At 34.0% G+C, this 19613-nt stretch overlaps 4 protein-coding genes across 7 annotated transcripts; 2 read left to right on the top strand and 2 right to left on the bottom strand.

The window, feature by feature from the left end:
• Positions 1-589: 589 nt before the first annotated feature.
• On the bottom strand, positions 590-5886 carry LOC124416670 (phosphoglucomutase). The gene is made up of 7 exons (XM_046897940.1): positions 5456-5886; positions 3509-3947; positions 3147-3349; positions 2556-2757; positions 2240-2432; positions 1745-1928; positions 590-1581 (listed from the first exon to the last, which is right to left on the bottom strand). The coding sequence occupies exons 1-7, from the start codon at positions 5702-5704 to the stop codon at positions 1357-1359; spliced, it is 1695 nt and encodes a 564-aa protein (XP_046753896.1). The 5' UTR covers positions 5705-5886; the 3' UTR covers positions 590-1356.
• On the bottom strand, positions 3811-16173 carry LOC124416671 (ATP synthase subunit C lysine N-methyltransferase). 2 transcript variants are annotated; one of them, XM_046897942.1, is made up of 5 exons: positions 16032-16173; positions 15731-15903; positions 15292-15480; positions 14928-15079; positions 3811-3947 (listed from the first exon to the last, which is right to left on the bottom strand). In XM_046897942.1, exons 1-5 carry the CDS (start codon positions 16120-16122, stop codon positions 3944-3946), a joined length of 609 nt encoding a protein of 202 aa, XP_046753898.1. In that variant the 5' UTR covers positions 16123-16173; the 3' UTR covers positions 3811-3943. The 2 variants fall into 2 exon arrangements, with proteins under 2 accessions (XP_046753898.1, XP_046753897.1); XM_046897941.1 differs by lacking the exon at positions 3811-3947 and adding an exon at positions 9748-9886.
• Positions 8367-14653, top strand: LOC124416669 (sodium-coupled neutral amino acid transporter 9-like). 2 transcript variants are annotated; one of them, XM_046897938.1, is made up of 12 exons: positions 8367-8923; positions 9099-9214; positions 9365-9545; positions 9718-9889; positions 10044-10198; positions 11980-12137; positions 12225-12389; positions 12508-12567; positions 12659-12832; positions 13032-13234; positions 13429-13533; positions 13658-14653. In XM_046897938.1, the coding sequence occupies exons 2-12, from the start codon at positions 9106-9108 to the stop codon at positions 14069-14071; spliced, it is 1896 nt and encodes a 631-aa protein (XP_046753894.1). In that variant the 5' UTR covers positions 8367-8923; positions 9099-9105; the 3' UTR covers positions 14072-14653. The 2 variants fall into 2 exon arrangements, with proteins under 2 accessions (XP_046753894.1, XP_046753895.1); XM_046897939.1 differs by lacking the exon at positions 9099-9214 and having other exon boundaries at positions 8368-8923.
• Positions 16174-16564: 391 nt separating the features above from the next.
• Positions 16565-19595, top strand: LOC124416599 (protein cereblon). Of its 2 annotated transcripts, none has more exons than XM_046897818.1 (7): positions 16565-16731; positions 17064-17173; positions 17303-17632; positions 17770-18022; positions 18161-18306; positions 18453-18649; positions 18815-19595. In XM_046897818.1, exons 1-7 carry the CDS (start codon positions 16677-16679, stop codon positions 18951-18953), a joined length of 1230 nt encoding a protein of 409 aa, XP_046753774.1. In that variant the 5' UTR covers positions 16565-16676; the 3' UTR covers positions 18954-19595. The 2 variants fall into 2 exon arrangements, with proteins under 2 accessions (XP_046753774.1, XP_046753773.1); XM_046897817.1 differs by having other exon boundaries at positions 17767-18022.
• The last annotated feature ends 18 nt before the right edge of the window (positions 19596-19613 follow it).

Below are 19613 nucleotides of genomic sequence, written 5' to 3'. Positions count from 1 at the left end.
GTAAGTGGACCACCAATTTTGAACCTCTGATTCAGGACTTTTTTTGGATCTGAGTATAAGTCGAATTTCAGAAGCCAATTATCATTTTAAATACATTACATAAATTAAACTTGAGTCAAACAAAATTAGAAATTGTTTCAGGTATATTTCAATCAGCAAAGACAACAGACTTCATCGGTGCCCTCCCAGCTGTTTTTGTTTACCTGATTTGTCTGAGAACTCCTAGATCCCTTTCTATCTGCACTCTGAACATTCATTTCAACAACAATACTCAATTATTGTACGCACGAAATATCTAATTAACAATTTGTCTATCCCAACTTCTGACTTATGCTTTGAAAAAAATTCAAGTTCGAATTTTCGAAATTCAATCTTCGAGATTAGGAGCGCACGTGCAGTACACGAATATGCAATGCATTGCTAAAATATTACCATAGCGCTCAATAACGATGTATCCTATTGATAGTGCAAATCTCCTAAAAAGTCCCAAATATAAGTCGAGCCCGAATATAAATCGAGTACGCTTTTTGGGGGTAAAGTCGGTTACCAAAAACCTCGACTTATATTCGGGCTAATACGTATTTCATTGTTATATCATAAACTGTGCTTTTAGAGTAAGTGATTTATATTAAGAACATATATAATCGGACCATAAAAATCCATTATTCAAAATATATAAATTTTAAGTATCTGCAAAGTTCCAGAATATAATATTCAAATCGCAGAGTTGTTCTCATGAATAAAATTGAGATAATGCTTCTTGTACGTGAAAAATTCGTGTAAAAGTGAAAAAAAAAAGTTGAGCAGTAATATTACTTTCCAGATAAATTTTTTTCAGATGGCAACTCAAATTTCTAAGGCTATATTACACTTACTTCCTGTATGTAAAATTTACTCATGTTAACCTCTACATTATTGCTTTTTTTGTATAAGAAAAATTTAAGGAAAACAACTTTTACATTCTATTTCAATCTAATTGTAACATGGTTGTTTGCTTTAATAACATTGTAAGAAGCATTTTCTTTCATCAAACGGTATTATGCATTTCATTACAATTCTGTATAATCGACTATATGATATAAATTGAAGAGGTGTATTTGGCATTGTAAATATCACAAAGGTTGCATTCTGCAGTGAAAAGTTCGGTAAAGAAGTTTATGATTAGAGTCTCTGGTAAAATCGGACCTTCTTTTACCATATTAAACTTTGATTCAGAAATTTTTTTGCATAAAATTAAAACTATTCAAATATGCATTGTATGTCCAACACAAAATTTGTATAATTAGATATACTATACATACTGCTGCGATGAAATGTGCTAGGTACTGTAGATGAATGTGGACTAGCTAATAAGTTTTATGTGATGACAGTTGGAGCATTACGTCCAGTGTGCTCCTGGAGCTTACTCAATTGAAGAGCAATATTTAGAAGTGGCGCAAGAACTTTTTGAGGATCTTCGTTGTAAGTTGTTGGGTCGGATTCATAACTTTCAACATAAAGACGGATTGTAGCTCCAGAACTACCTGTTCCAGATAAACGAAAGATCACTCGAGAACCGTCTTCAAATAACACTCGCAGCCCCTGTAGAGAGAAGTTGAAAATAATTATGAGGGGTGGTACTCAACTCACCATATTTAGTAATTAATTTTGATGCATCAATATATATTTGTCTCAGAGAAGCATATGGATTTCAGAGCTCACTTGAATTCTCAACACTACCTACTACTACATCATATGTCCTAACCTGTTTCTCAGCTACGCTTCCATCAATTGGATCCTTGTACGCGTAATTGTCAGCATGTTTAACAACATACGACTTGTCTGCATTTGTAAGTTTCGTTCCTTTGAAACTTGGATTGCTAATATGCTGTTCAAGTTCAAGTATCATCTTATTTGCAGCCTCAGATGCACAATTTTCGTAATCGTATCTATAAAGTGGATCATGGAGATTAATTGAAATCCAAAAATTCATAGAGAGTTTGTTTTTTTGGTTGTTAAATTTGTTTTTCGTCTGAAACTAATTCGAAATTCATGTGGGCAGGAAAATATTTTGAAAAAGACATAATGTTCCGTTTGAACAACATATACCAGTAAGCTATTTATATGACCAACGATAAGTCAGATATTTTGACAGACTATTATGTGGTATTTGCAAATGGTGTTTTGTTTAAGGGGCTGATTAGTATTTCGTTAAAGTGACTGGTATTCCGATCTTCATATTTACCATATTAAAACGTACCTTGTAAAAAAGTTTCTACCGTACTTGGTCCAGTGTGCTTGCAGAATTTCCTCGACAGATTTACCTGAGTGTGCAATGATGCTGAGCCAAGCAAGACATGCCCAAACTCCATCTTTTTCGCGAATGTGGTCGGAACCAGTTCCGAAACTTTCCTCACCACATAAGGAAAGTCTTCCTGCATCCATTAGATTGCCTGTCCACAAAATAAAACGATTAGTTACCCATTCCAAATTCCAATTACCATTCCAATTGTTTCAAAATAATGTTTTCATGTATCTGTAAAATAAAATTTCACACAAGAGAAGTATTCACCCACCAAAATACTTCCATCCTGTTGGCACCTCAAAGAATTCAACACCAGTAGCTGCAGCTACTCGATCAACAGCGCCACTGGTAGGCATAGATCGAGCATAACCTCTTACACCTGTCTTTTTAAAGTATGGAATAGAATCCAAATTGGCAGCTATGACTGCCAAGGAATCTGACGGATTGACAAAGAAGGCCTTCTTGCCTATTATCTAAAAAGACATTCAAATTAGTTGAATAATACACACAGCCAACAAAGATACTCCAATTCATTATAATTATGTGAAAAAAAATCACAATATTTAGTGACTTCTCATCACTGGTAATTGATATACAGGGTTAGTTACATTAATCTTCACAAATAAGTGATTACATCTATCACATTGAAGCATACCAGTATCTAGACCATTCTTACTATATAGCATTATTTCGATTCTTATCTATCGCCAATATGAAACCACCAATATTGATATTGCTTCGATGTGGTCTGACGACTCACTCGTTTGATTTGCCATAAGGTGGCGCATAATGACCAAGTGAGCTGCTTCCATTCTAAAAATTTGAAATTACGTGCCCATCATGTATGATTTAAAAAACTTGCCATGTTCCTGTCTCCATCGCCATCAAAAGCTGCTCCAAGATCGTAAGGGCCGTTTTTAACAGTATTCACAAGATCCACTGCGTAAGTCAAGTTAGGATCAGGATGTAGTCCACCGAAGTCTTCCAGCGGAATGATATTTACTGTGTTTGCTTCAGCTGCTCCCAATTCGTCGATAAATATCCGTTTTACATATGGTCCAGTGACTAGTAAGACATTAAATGTTAAATTAATGATGTATAGCAGAGACGTTACTCATCAGTCATGTTACTGTGACAAATTTAGGACAGTTTTCCCTACGTTATTCCACACACCAAATTCAGCTGTATATATACAAATTTCTATTACCAACTATGATATCTTACCACCACTCATTGAGTTGATGAGAACTTGAAAAGCAGTTCGTTCCGGGCTGCCTTGGATGAGTTTCTTAAGAGTGGTGAAATCAAAAATGCTTTTCATCAGTTCAACGTAATCATTGACAGAGTCAATAACATCGACGGTAAAATTTCTTCCATCGACTTCTATGTTGGTGCTCTGAATTTTAGATATATCAACGTTGATCTCTGAGGCAATTTTATAGCTTTTCAAAGTTTTGGTTATATCATAAATTTTGTTGGTAACAGCATCAGGTGCAGGTCCGCCGTTTTCGCAATTGAACTTTATTCCAAAATCAGCATCTGGACCACCAGGGTTGTGTGATGCAGTTAAAAGAATTCCCCCAAGAGTTTTGTACTTGCGAATAATAGCCGAAACAGCCGGAGTTGATAATATCCCGTTCTGTCCTACTATCAACTTGCCTACCTGTTGAAAAACATTTCTCACTTTAAGTATTTAGTCACTTGCTGTCAATTTCGTCATTTAGAATTTAATGAAGGCCATACAAAAATAGTTCATGACTTGTGATTCAATTTCTTTTACAAGTATAAAGCGTCAGATACTATTTTTGATAAATATAATCGTATTTACAAACTGAACTACATGAAATCATCTGCATTTGGTTTGAAAAGCTCTCTCAAATTTTCTACTCTCTTACACAAAATGTATAAACCATAGGGTGCCGAGAAATATTTTCTAAATACGCAACAATAAATTAAAAATAAATATTCACAGAAAATATAAAATGAGACCAAAGATAATAACCAATTAAACTCCAATATCTATTATATCTCCGCTTGCACAAGTCTACACTTGAAATTAGGAATGAGCGATACACATCAATGTTTTTTTACAGAAACATAGATGTTTTTGATTGATTTTTTAAAGTTGATACGTCAAAAGCCGATGGAAAATATTGAATTATAAAAATCGTCAAGTCGGGAGTAAATTAAATTTCTGTGTCAACACGTGTCGGTAATTTATCTATCAAAATTAGATATACATTATTGAGTTTGTCAAAAACTTCTCGCTGCTAATTAGAATATTCAATACATTTACTTTTACTTAATTTAATTATAGTACATTTTCATACATTGTACGTATTTTTAGCAATGATGACAATATAAAATTTGAAATTTCCGCGCTCATATTTCTTTTTATAGTTGTAGCTAGAATTTTTTTAAATTTTCGCGCTTATTTTTACCATCAATCTTTCGATATTTTCAAAAGAACATCAGGTAAGGAATTGATACAATCAATTGTCCGATGTTGATATTTTTTCACTAACATCGCCCATCCCTACTTAGAATACAAATTTGACATAAAAATTACAAGCTTTTTCATATAATAAATCTAGGTATTCAAAATATAATCCTAAACCTGATTTATAGAACAATAAACCTGTAGGTAATTAAATAGATATTTATTTCGTCATAAAGTAAAAAGTGCCAGCTCATGGTGATCCATGTCTCTTTTGATAATGTTAATTACTGCCGTATTAGTTCTTTATCAATAGCTGATAATCAGAGGCATGCATGCGGCGTAGATATACAATATCTGTATGTATATAGGTATAGTCGTATCACATTGTACACACGTAAATTTCATAGTATGAACTACACGTGTGTATTCGGAATTTGTAGTACCTTGTAGCATGACTTTTACAGATTCATTCCAAATATGTTATGCTGTAACTTTACGTTATTGGGAAAAAAAAGTGTTAGAGTAACCCTCTCAGAATTTTTATTTCATCTCGACTACACTGTGCAAATTGAACAAAGGAACGTATTAATAAAGCCCCCCCCTTGACCGGGTAGCGACGCATTCATACATGGCATGCATTGATATGCAAAGCCGTGAAATACATGTCAAACCTTTATATACATATATATGAAGCTAAGAATTTTGATAAGGGGGAAACTATTTCGACATACCCCGTTAGCTGCAGCGATTCGTATGATTTTTGCAACGGCCTCCTTGCCATAATAACGACCGTCACCGCCGACGACCAACGTGGATCCGTTCAAACGATCGCCAAGAGCTTCCAAAATTGATTGAATAAAATTTTCAGTATAATGCTCCTGTGTGAAGACTTTGACGGCTTTTCGTAGGCCTGAGGTACCCGGCTTTTGACCCTCGTGAACCTTCGTGGGTACGGTTACGCTTGAAATATTCTCGGGCATGTTTTGTTTAATATAATGACGCTTGATGTGCAAATATACAATACCGCAGTTCGATGTCAGACAACAATTGTAAACATACGATCAAATACCGAGCCCAGAAAACGTTCAGTGAATCGACCGCCAGTCCCGTCGCCGCGGTTGCTAGCAGACTAAATTTTATCTGCCAATGACACACAAGGGCATGGATCCGACAGCCCGGGTATTACTCATTCGGAAAACATCGGACTTCAAGCTTCGTGCTGACGGTTATCGCCACGAACTGATAGACGGAGCCACGGTTATCGCACTGATCATACATATGTACATATGTATAATATCGTTCACAGCTCTAAAATATATGTACACACATGCCAGAATAATTTTCGCAAGCGCAAGAGTCGCTCACCCCCGGCATGAAAAAAATTAGAAACAAATCGATCCATTTATCAAGTTGCATATGCTACTTTTTTCATCACGATAGTACGGTGTAAAAGATATTCTCGTCTCAAGCATTTTTAATTCAGACTTTATAGGGCTACTTACTACTTTTATCCTCGTCTCTATCCTCGTGCGCCGAATTAGAGATTACAGTTCAAATCTTTTATGTTTACTGTATTTTCGGCACGCAAGAAAAGCGAAGAATAAACGCGCATAAATCGTATGTCATTTGCGTGTGTGCGTATATTTGTCAACTAGATTTGATTATTGAGCAATATTTAAGTTTCGTAACTGCTGGAAAGTTGTAATAATAAATTTACAAAAAAAAAAAAATATCTAATTTATACCCTATCTCGTACCTACTCATTGTGAGTTATTCTCTTTTGTTTCTTAGATATCCGTTGAAGAATTTTCGTTCTGCGACACGAAAACGAAATTGCAATTCACAAACCTGGGCATTGAGAAAAAAGTTCTTTATAAATACATCCTTCGCTATAGCTTTCATGAAAATGTCGCTGAGACTTTATCGATTTTTGAATTGTACTGACTTTACTGTACGTTTTAGTGATAATTTACACTTTCACTCTACATTATTGTATTTGACAAATGCATTGCTCTACAATTCTGTGACTGTGACATTGCTCCGCATTTACAGACTTGTTTTAAACGTGCTGTGACGCATGCAATAAGTATAAATTTTGTTTATGGCTAGGGAGTACATACACATAGTATGCAAATAATAATATAGATATTGACTGATTTTGCAGTCAATACAAATATATGAGTAAACATATAATTATTTGCTCTAATGTGTATTATCTACGTTTTCAAAGCAGACGGTCAAAATGACAAACAAGACGATACAGTGGAAAATTATTTGGAACGTCTCACAATGGAAAATTCAACTGTTGGTGTTTCGGTTCCAGACTTTTCAAGTCACTTTTTTCATACTATACAGTACTGGTATGATAAGGACAATGACTATCCTTGAATATATTTCTGTTCAGAAATTCGACCTGATTTTCGTATTACGTTTAACTGGTCACAAAACACACATGTTAATTATATTTATCCGTATATTTGCAAGGACATGTTTGGAAAAAGTAGCCATGACCTCCGAGTTATCAATACTTGTTATTTGTAACAATATGTTCAAGGTCGATATACAGTCTGCACGTTTCTGTCAGCTGGATGTAGCTATCTAAATCATCTCTATAAATTCACCAAGCCTAATGTGGGTCAATCTTCTGCTAACATAAAATTTAGTAGAATCATATACTTGGTGAGAAACTTGATAACTGTCTACCTTGACTGTGTTGTGCGTAAAGAGAGATAATAAAAATCTATTTTGTAACAGTGGTTCTGGATCACAAGGTTGATGAAACTTTGAGAAAGTAATCTTTTGATAATATGCAATGACGTCAAAAGTACAAAACGAAAAATGAAATAGCTTGACCTATAATTCTAACAGTTCCTACTTATGCACCATGAAATAATTATAAGCACCATATATAAGTTTTAATTAATACAAACTTAATTTATAGCAACCGTGAATCGTGAATAAATAAATAAAACGGTAATAAAATATTGCGCATTCTTTAAATGTTTTGTATTGCAAAAGGATCCCTGTCATTTCATTAATGAGGATCTGAAATTGTTATCTGCATTTGGATAGCATATAGTCTCTCCTGTTTTCTGTGCTGCATGACAAAAGCGATACTTTATTTAGCCTCAACAATATTGAGGTGAACTGCGATTGTCTCAGCCTATGCCATATATGGAAATAAATGAGATAAGTAAGATTCTTTTTGAAGGAGTCGTTCAACGTAATTGTACAGACTAGCAGTTAATGAAAGTTAGCTCAGCGCAGTATCATTATGCCACACTAATATGATATAAAAATTGTCTAATGGTGAATTTAATTTGATGAAAAAATTCCGTTTAGATAGTGCAAACAAATTCATATGATAAGTTGATAGAAATATGTGTAAGTCCAATTTAGTTGGTAGTAAATGATAAACTTTCGAATTCATCATATCACATCTTTAGCTACTGACTTGATATAATGTTATTTTTGGAGAAACCCGCTAACAAGTCAAATGTTATACTTTTATCGTTTAGTAATTAAATAAGTTTTTCTATTGCTCAGCAGTTGTGAACGAAAAATGAGATAATGACCAGCAGAGGGGATGATACTTATTACGTCACAAAACCTAGATATAATCGCATACTGTAGAAAGCACAGAGCTGGAGTTCTTCGAGTAAGTCAGTCCAAGTCAAACCTTTAGTCAGGAAGAACGGTGAATACAGTAACAAGGACAGCACTTGGTTCAAATATTTTAAATGCACTAAATAATACCAAAATATTTTCTCACCCAACAAGACAGCATAACACATATCATACTTGCAGTAATGAAATAAAATAAAATATGATTACGTACGTACTAATGAAAGCCGATAAAAAATTTGAACCAAACACTTGTAGCAATACAAACAAAAATAAGGTGTGTAAATGTTTTCGTACACTTGTCATTTGTAATTAATTATTAATAGAACACCTAATAAGTTACTGCATATAACATTAGAAATGATATAAAGGTTTGAAACAACAATAGCTTGTGAGAAAAAAACTATTTACAAGATGTGTGTTTTAATACTTTGCTAGAATTGAAGATACCATCATTTAAACAAGCAACCTACTCATTTTAAATCATTTTCATAACTAAACCAAGATATTACATATTTACTACTACCGGTATAATCCCATCTCAGTGAGGAAAGACAACTAGAATTCAAGAGCTGGTACGTATAAAGCATTATTGATCTATTATCATTTTACATGATAAATACAAGTCATCAGGGATTCACTACTATTTGATAATAAATGCAATTAAAAAATATCTGGAGATGTACAAAATTAATAACCAACTTATAATGAATAATTGATGGTATGATATAATTCCAAATTTCCTATTAGGAGAAAAATGAAGCCAAAAAGACAAGCAGAAGTAGCAGAGTTAGAAACAGGTCTTGAATCCTTATTAACACACGCTACGCTCTCCGGTAAAAATGAAACATCTGAACAACTGCAAGGTAGATATGAGAAATACAGAAATTTGATCTATAACATCGCCAAAAAAAAAAAAAATGTCAACAGAAGAATATGATAAGATTATCATCGTTTCATACAATTCAATTTAACTAAATTATGCACAGTCTTGATGAATTGTGAAAATAAAACAGGTATGTACGAGCGAAAACCAAGACGTGCGTGGAGTGTAAGTGAAACATCTCTACCACAAGACAGTGGATCTGAAAGTGCACCCTTACTAAGCTATGGAACTCATATGAGCTTCCCACCTATGATTTTTCACGACTCTGATAGTAGTGACTTGGACTCCAGTCCCATTGCAGGTTCTCCCAGGTAACATGCGTATGAATTTATTACAGTCACAGCAGAAGACATCTATTTTATTCGCAATGTTTTCAATAGGGATTTTGATTCTTCTACTTTGCGCTTCTTTCTTTCTACTGCGAGTGACTGCTCGTGACATTGGATAATCATATTACAGAAAAAATGTCATAAATGTTTATAGATACGGCAGTGCGGGAACTTCGAACTTTAACTCCATGGCAATATTACCGAGAAGAGTTCCTCTTTTAGCACACGATAGTCCGTTAATAACATCGCACAAAACAAATACTTCACCACCACCACCATATTCCCGAGAAGGATATTACCAGATTCACAACTCATTGTTGGACCTGGTAAGAAATCGAGGATAATCAAATCAACTGAAGAGTACAACCACATTTTGAATCTCTAAAGTTCTCATACCTAGTAGTTTTTCAAAGATTTTATTTACTCTACAAAAATATTCGTGTGTGAAAGTAAGTTATTGATCAAAATAATATTCTATAGGTCACAGATGATTCAATTTGTAAAGACGGTGGCACGCGACCAATCATGAAGGAAGTTGCTCGAAGTTTTTTGTCAAGACCTTTACCCCTAATACAGGATCCTCCGCCAATATCTTCCAAGTCCAAAAAGCGAACACAGAGCTCTTTAGTGACAATGTAAGCCCATAATATACTATGCATATAAAACCATATCATTTTGATGAGTGATAAAATTTTAACCCATGTTAACCATGATGTGTACTTTATCTAGCAAAATTTTTTTAACAATTCCCAGATGCCAACGCCAACGTTCACTACATCAAATTGTCAAATCCATATTCATTCACTTTTTAATACAATTCATTCCTAACCCACGTGAAGTATAGCTAGTAATTCTGAAAAAAAATATTGCTATCTCGGTCAGAGAATTTTTTTATAACATACATTTTCCGAGATTGTAACGGCTATGAATAAATATGGGAATATATTTTTTCACACTGATTTCAAACTGTGGCGAATAAAAGAAGCTTTGACTTCACGTACATATGCAATAAATAAGTATTGATGCTATTTTATTCATTATTTTATAGCCCTCTATCAGTATAACTTTAGCTGATGTATGAATCAACAAATGTTTCATCAGAATTACTGGCACAATATACAGGGTGTCACTTATTTCACAAACATATCAAATTTCAGGAATTTCCCAGAAAGGCATGTTGTTCATATGAATATGAATTATGTGTGGCACAAATAAAAATCTGGTGGGTGCCTTGAAGTAAAATTTCATGATAAATCAATGATAAAATATTTTTTCTATTTGATTGAAGCACAAAAGAATAAAACACAAAGCTTATTGCTTATATTACAATTGCATAATATGCTTATGCTTCATTTAATATTCAAGCGTTTAATAACCTTGACACAACACTGAAATGTTGATGATTGATAAAACCATTAAGGAGAGAGATTAACTTACGTTGCTATTCTTGAAGACAGTGTAAAACAATATAAAACAATGTTTACAGTAGAAGCATTAAAACAGAGATAAGGATATTATTGTGTGCAGGGTTAAAGATTTTTACCTTCACTTTGTGATACTTTAAGTAGAATTTAAATACTGCAATCACTGTATGAAATGCAGTGTAATGCATTGAAGGAAATTTGAAACAATTTTTATGATACGATTAGAAGACCACAAATATCATATTTCCACCAAACATTTCATGAGAAATGCATGCAAGAATTTATAAAATAATACTTGTATGCAGTTCAGACATTTTCATTTCGTTCTCATGATCACCCAAAATATGATAATATCACATCACTGCACATGGCATACATAATCGTCATTGTGTATCAAGTTCTTTCTCCAAATCAATTATTGTAAATTTAAACACATATACGCGAAATTATTGACACCCGTTATTTAATTACAATAAAAAATTGATAAATTTTAATGTGTAAAAGGAAACGCTTCTAACAATTTCTGCAGTTTCAAAAAATTCTTGTATGTAGTCTAGCAGAGTGAGTACAATTCGCTGGCTGCTTTAGCTGCCTATACACGAATATAAACCCCTGCCAAATATCACATCACCTATACTCTTGTAAACAGACGGTGGATAGAAGTTTTATACATTATTTGAGGCAGAAACTTGCGAGACTGTAGTATAGTAAGGGGTATTGCTTCGTCTGTTGCCTAGGTAACTGTCTAGTCAGTTCACTGTCCCCTGCTAGGGTGGATACCGTGGTTACCCTTCTCTACCAGCCAAGCACACAATCGCGTTCATACGAAAGCTGTACAGCAGAATAATGACCTATATTTGTCATATTTACACCCACGATCTGCACCTTTGACATTATTAGTCTTGATAATTTGTGTCTCGAGTAATACTGTATGTTATAGTACTAAGAAAAAAAGAATGATTACCATGATACAAATTGTGAATATTTTTCAGATTCTCAATATGGAATACCATTCTAGGTTCCTCATTGTTAACTATGCCCTGGGGTATAGCAATGGCAGGATTAATTCCTGGGATAGGACTTATATTAGCTATGGGAGGTCTTTGCCTTTACACAGCATACAGATTACTCCAAGTCCATAAGTATCATGGTAAAATTTTGAGATAAAAACTTAAAAAGCAAACGAGCTTAAAGAATTACGTTTAAATTGTCTATAAACGATTATATCGCATTCTAGGAGCAGGAGGTAACGGAGATGTTACTGAACTCAGTCGAACTCTACTGGGCTCTTGGGCAGAATATATTGCAAAAACTTTTAGCATTACAGTTATGCTGGGAGCAAATATTGCATACTGGGTTTTAATGTCAAACTTCTTGTACTATTCGGTGAACTTTTTATACGGTCTGTAATGAAAATGATTACTTTGAATCACAGCCATTGTCGTTCGTTCATGACATGCTTATGATTCTTTTCTATATCTTCAAGACGCCAATTACTAATCATTTTCCACTCGCTATAGATACTATTGCCGGGCTGCCAATACACCCCCCATTTACAAACGAATCTCATCCAATAGAAGGTGCATTTCTATAAATTCTTGCGAATTATTTGATTAGTTTTTATAATTAAATATATTTCGTAAAATTTAATTGAATCTTTTTCTCCTATAGTTTTGTGCCCAAAACAAGGATTGTACAATGATAGCAACGTCCACGACCGTTCATATGATAACATGGGACCACTCTGGGACTTGTATAAAACAGTGCCAATATTTTTGGCTATACTTATATTCCCTTTGCTCAACTTCAGTAGTGCAACTTTCTTCATGAAATTCAACTCCCTTGGTAAGAAAAAGTGCATTAAATAAATAACAGCGAAGGAAATAACCAGAAGGGGATTGAGGCACGATTCAGTGTTCACCTTTGACATTATGTAATAAATGGATACAACTTTCAATCGGAACCATCGCCTCTATTAGAATCGCATTACTTTACTGTAATGGTGAATTCACTTTATCTGATATGTTACTTTTACTTTTGATAGGTACAATATCAATCCTTTATTTGATTGTGTTTGTCATCGTCAAGTCGACTTCCTGGGGTATTAATATAGATAACAAGGCCTGGGAAAGTAGTTGGGAACTGAGACCAACTTTTCCTGCATTATCTGGAATGCTCGCGCTATCATTTTTCATACACAACATTGTCATCACTATCATGCAGAACAATGAAAATCAAAAGAATAATGTAAGTACCTTGATGTGAAAGACATACAACAAATCTAGCTAGACAAAAACTATGGTAATCATAGCAGATTAACAGATAATGTCATTTTTACACAGCCAAAGTGAAATGATCGATATGAGGATTTAAAAAATGCTAATGTACAACCACTGGCTTGTGTTGAGTGGTATAACAAAAAATGTTTTCATTGCTTTCAGGGAAGAGATCTGACCATAGCTTATATTTTGGTTACATTCACCTACATTATAATCGGAATTATGTTCTACATTTGCTTTCCATTGGCCAAATCATGCATTGAGGATGTAAGTACTTCTGTTCCTTTATAATACCAAAATATGTTATTTTAAAGATGATGACACAACATCACCTAATCAATGTGTCTTGACAGTTCATCAAATGTGAACATGATTCGTGGTTTGATTTTAGAACTTATTGAACAACTTCCAAAAATGGGATGCTTTGACTGTAGGCGCCCGAGTTGTTTTACTCTTCCAGTTACTGACCGTGTATCCTCTAATAGCCTACATGCTGCGCATTCAAATATTATCAGCGATATTTAAAACTTCCGAATATACCAAGAGCCATGTTTTGATTGTAAATATCATAACAGTAACAATCTGTGTTTTGTTCGCTGTATTTATGCCACGGGTGGGTACAATAATCAGATACACCGGTGCAATGAGCGGTTTCATTTATGTTTTCACTTTACCGAGTCTATTGCACCTAATCTCTATGTATAAACAAGGTAAAATGACCATCATATCAGCCATTTTACATTTGGGCATACCAATTATTGGTGGATCCAATCTCGCAGCACAATTTTTTGTCAGTGAAGACTAACGATAGTTGGCAAATCCAGTCCTGGTTGCCGTTTTTATTTTGAGGACACAATATGTGATTCAGTTGTATAATATTTTGATCTGCCTAATATGTCTTTTGAATAAAGAATATATAAGAAATCATCTTAACAAGCTATTTCCCCACACGAATATTTCTTTATTGTCAAGATTCTCACAGTTCGTTACTACACAATTTAGTTTGTAAGCTCGTTCAAATTTTGTTCAAATTCGAATTTTCCTTAGAAATTATGCGAATTATCCAATACACTACCACATTTGGTATATGTAATCTTCAAATATCACGTTTTCGATTGACAGTGCCAACGAAAAATACATGTTTCACAGTCAGAGAATAAAAATAGAATAGTTGTATCTCAATGTGGCTGCTTAAAAAGTCGTAATTCAACATACAAAGTTCAAAGTATGTATGTTGGAGATATATTTAGAAATTTTATATGCGGTGAACTAAGTTACATTCTTTTAAACCCATACAGCGTGTTATGCCTTTCCTATCTGAATCTCTGAAATATCTCTTTGAGCTAAGTAGTTTTCATCACGATCTCTTGATATTACGTTTATGCATATATTATTACATCCCACAGCTCTCGTGTAGAGTACGGTAATAAATTTAAGTACGACAATTTCTGTGATTACTAATTGACTTGTTTGTGCGTATCAAGAATTCACTCAAACATTTTTGGTACATTGTTATAACAATGTATATACGTACGTATATAAATTGATTCGAAGAGAATTTTACTGTTACAAAAAAGAGTTTTTTTTTAGTACCCTCTCCACATTTATTGCAAAACCAATTAAAGTTATCTACATATTAAGTATAATGTATCTAAACTCACTTTGATGAAGCCGCACTTTTGTAGACCCAAACAGTATCAACTCCATGCCCAAGTATTGCAACAGGTTCCAAGTTGGGTAATGGAAAACGACAAGCTATTATCAAACTATCTCTCTTTAGTTCTGAATTAAATTTCTCTTCCACTTCATCCATCTGTACAAAAATTTCATAACATTAAATTTTCAATTCATGGTCATTCATTGATGTTATTATAAAATAACGGCCTCACAAAAAAATTCAAGAAAAAATAACAGTTTTTATTTGAATTTAAATATATGACAAATAAAGCTAAATGAATCAAATCAATTTGCACGCAATCAAGAAATTATTTTATATACAAATTATAAGATTATATACATGCTTACCATTTGCTGCACTCCAAAAATAACAACGTTATCGTACTTTTTCAAATTAAATTTCCAAAGATCTTTTCTAAAGAAGGTGACCCTTGTTGACAGTCCTCGCGTTATAGCGGTAAATCGTGAATACGCTATAAGCCATGGATTTAATTCGACACCATCTGCCTTAAATCCTTTTTTTGCAGCAGCCATGACCTGAAACAAATATCGATGTGAAGAAAATGTTTTATTTTAAAGAATAACTACAATTAATATATTTTCAAATGTCACTACTTTAAAAAATTGCTTTCATAGTTAAACTAAACGTGGTTGAGGCAAATCACAATTGTATCTGAACCGAATCGACATAGAATAAAATCATAATCTTATTGAAAATAGGACGCACATTCTTGCTTCTGAAAATTGGTTTAACTTATTTAAAAAATCATCACAAGCATAGACATACTATACGTCCGTCTCCACTACCCAAGTCCACTAAGGTTCCTGAGCGCCCCTTCAATGCCTGTAGAACATTTTCAACTTGTTGAGTGGTGGCTGGCACATAAGGTAAACAAACCTTGCGCAATGCTGGACTCACAAATGGAAGGCATACCGCACTGATGGCTACAGCTGCACCGCCTGAAAATATTAGGTTCAGTTAAACGTATGAAGAATATCAAGAATATTAATACAGATAATTTCTCTAGGTCTATGCTCGCAGCAAGTTTCTTTCTGATTATCTAATAAATCATGCCACATAACCTCACCGGTAAGTCCAACAAAAATTAAACCGATATTGGATGTGCGTTTTTGAACGCCACTAGATAATTCTTCATTTTCTAACTGTAGTTCCTTCATGATTATTTGTATTTTTTACCGCGAGACTTAACTATTCAACAATTACTTCAAAATTCGTAAAATTGTCGCTGCCATGAACCAGGAACAACGGGTTACATCTATTAACAGGCATGTCTATACTCTATTCGATATATTATCGCACAGCTGACAATCAGAATCTTCGCTGTCTGCTAGAAAAATATCCCTAATCGTGTATTGATACGTACAATGATTCAAGAAACGATTCACGGAATGAGAAATGGTGAACCCGAATAAGAGAAAACTATGATAAATCAGAAAAATGAATTTTGTAACGTATGAAGTCAAAATACCCGCGCTTTCCTAATCAATATCGTTAAAGAGGAATATCATGATTGGCTAGTATTCTCGTAGCATATAAATTTCAACCAATTGAAGTATCCAGATAATTTTTTGCATTTCTACCGTATCCACAAGTGAAACAGTGTGAGAAATTCGGCGTATCTGTCGTAAATGACACTGCTCAATTTTATGCGAGATCCTTCCAATTTTACCCAAAAATATTCACGGTTACCCACATTTGGAACCCTTATGTTATGAATTTTGTAATGGAGACAGATGAATCCAGTGCTTCTGAAGAGAATAATTCAGGTAAATGCAACAATAATTTTTATGAACATGAAAATTTTCACTTGACATTCCGCGATAAGTTCAAACGGACGAAAACATAATTCTGGCAATGAACCACAGTTGCTACTCTGTTGAAAATTCAAAACAAAAGGAATACTTGACGAAATTGTAGAAAATATTTACATTTATGTGCTTAAATATACGTTTTACTTTTCCCAAAGATCATGTGAATTGTTACTTCAAACTTCGTAGTATTAGGTATTTTGTAAGACTGCATAACTTTCAAACATGATGTACAAACTTTCACCAGCTTATCTATTTCAATTGTTTTTCCTATATTTCTGATTTTACAGATGCATCATACATTGTGGAAACATCTGATTCCGATGAAAACATTGAAGACGTGGCATCACTTCCATCCGCGGATGGCACGTTTGATTTAACGTTACCTGCAACTCACTCGGTAAAGTGATGCAAATAAGACAATGCTCACTTTTAAACTTATGAAATGAATAACAAACGCTTCTTTTCAAGAATGAGTCAACCCATAATGAAGCACAAATTTTTACCCTTTCCTTTTGCACCATTTCAGTATTTGGGAAACAACTTGGAAGAGCTGAGAGGTCGTACTATTTTGGATGATGGTATATACATGAACCTGCCATTATTGGTAAAACAATCGGTCATTTTATTTCCTGGTCAAACACTGCCACTAACTGTCCATGGAACAGATACTATCGACATGCTCCAAAAATGTATAGACAAGGATCGAACTTTTGGTGTTGTTTGTTTGACTCGTGACAAAATGATCCCTATTGGGACAACGGCTGAAATCTATCAATACAAATCAGAAATTCAATCATATGGGTTTAAGGTGAAAGCAAAGGGGAGGCAACGCTTTAAAATATTGCGTGTAATACAGGTTTGTTTACCGAATTAGTAACGTTTTACATCGTTATTATCTATGATTTACTGAGTTTAAATCAGTTTGTATAAAATTGATTTTCGGCGATTTCACAATGTGAAGATATTATTCACAATATTCTTTCCTCATAGAAGGGTTCGGGAAAAATATCTGCTGATGTTAAAATACTACCAGAAATATCACTTGGACCACCGTTATTCGATGAACGATTGGTCAGCTTGGATCGCCTGAGAACACCTCCAACTAATAAGCAGCAGGCGAAAAGATGGCAAAAATTAGAGAGATATGACGCAGTAACAACTCCTTGGCCATCCTGGGTCTATAGACAGTACAATTCGAGATTACTTGCAATCAGAATCAGGCAGATTTTACAGTACATTGAAACACGTTAGTTTTTTTACCATTAGTATATGTTAGAAATACTCGTAATCTCTAACAGGAATATCATTGTTATAAATGGTTATATGGACTCTGTGCAAAGAATTTGTAAGTACATCAATGTTGATGAAATTATTCTGGTTTTAGAGGGCAGTAGTATTCCGGAAGATGAAACAGAATTATCATTTTGGGTTGCTCAAAATCTACTACTGGATGACCGTGAAAGAATTTTATTACTGGCCTATAATTGTGCCATTCCTAGGTTGCAATGGGAGATAAAATATCTGTTCAAGGTATATTAATATGGAGTAGTTGGAATGTTAATCAACGGACCATCAGAAACAAACTTCCAATCAATGCCTGTGAATGCATTTTTCTTTCATACAATTTACTTTCCTTATTCTTTTCATAATTAATAATTCTAATTTGATACATGTAGGACCGAGTTTTCACGTGTTCCCAATGCGACGAATTCATCGGAAAACAGTCTGACATAATTCCTATGAGTAAAGAAGGGCCGCAAAGTGCTTATTGTAATCCTGCCGGAATTATTCATGATACGGTGACTCTGTACAAAGCTCAAGGCCTGGTACTGAGCAGAGAGGAGCCGTGTACCGATTTTAGCTGGTTTCCAGGGTACAATATTTCCTCTTATATTTATTTGTGCCGATCAATATTTGCCGTCAGTTGAATGAAACAGCTTGATCTCTCAGTACTGTAGGTCATTCCCCTTCAGCTCTGGCAACTATATAGGTAAATCCTGTAAATAATTTGAGTGAAATTAATAAAACTTTTGTTCAGGTATGCTTGGACAATAGCTTCTTGCAACTGTGGAGTCCACATGGGATGGAAGTTCACGGCAGTTCAAAGTGATCTTAGACCTGTAGCATTTTGGGGACTTACTAGGAAAAGCTTACGATCAAAACCACTCGGCGTGTAAGGACAATACTGGAAAAGTAGAATTCAAAGTTATAGTAATCCAGACGATTCTTTTACATGGTCTGAATAGTTAATGACAATCATGACCATAATCACATACGATTTTGTATTCAAAGTAGTGAGTACAGATAATATTATATATATGGGTGAAAGCTGTAACTCATTCTGACCTTGCATCGATAACTTTTTATCGTAATAATTAACATATTTTTTCTAACGAAAACAGAAGTATCAGGTGCAGTTTATATACTACCGCAAAGATGAGTGTACCTTTATGGCACAATTTATAAAAAATCACGAATTGTTTTTGCGATAAAAGAATGCTGAACGTAGAATTATGAAATATTACATACATTTCAAGTGAACGTAATACGCTCAATGTCTAGTTTGCTGCATTGTATAGAATGTTACGCTTTCTAGCACCGGTGTTGAGACTCCGTTTACATCCGTAATGTCTGCAAAATAAAAATAATACTATATTTTCTGTCATATTAGTGATTTACACTTTTTACGATTTTCTCGATATATACTGCGTATTAAATAATTGTCGAGCATATGAAATAGGGGTGAAATTTTGTGATAAATCGATTGTCGCTATTTATTTTGTAGAATTATGCACACATTGCGAGAAAAACCTAATTTTTTAAACAAAACTCAACAC

Source organism: Diprion similis, chromosome 2 (assembly GCF_021155765.1).
Source record: "Diprion similis isolate iyDipSimi1 chromosome 2, iyDipSimi1.1, whole genome shotgun sequence".
Lineage (NCBI taxonomy): Eukaryota > Metazoa > Arthropoda > Insecta > Hymenoptera > Diprionidae > Diprion > Diprion similis.
This window is presented reverse-complemented; position numbering and strand designations above follow the sequence as displayed.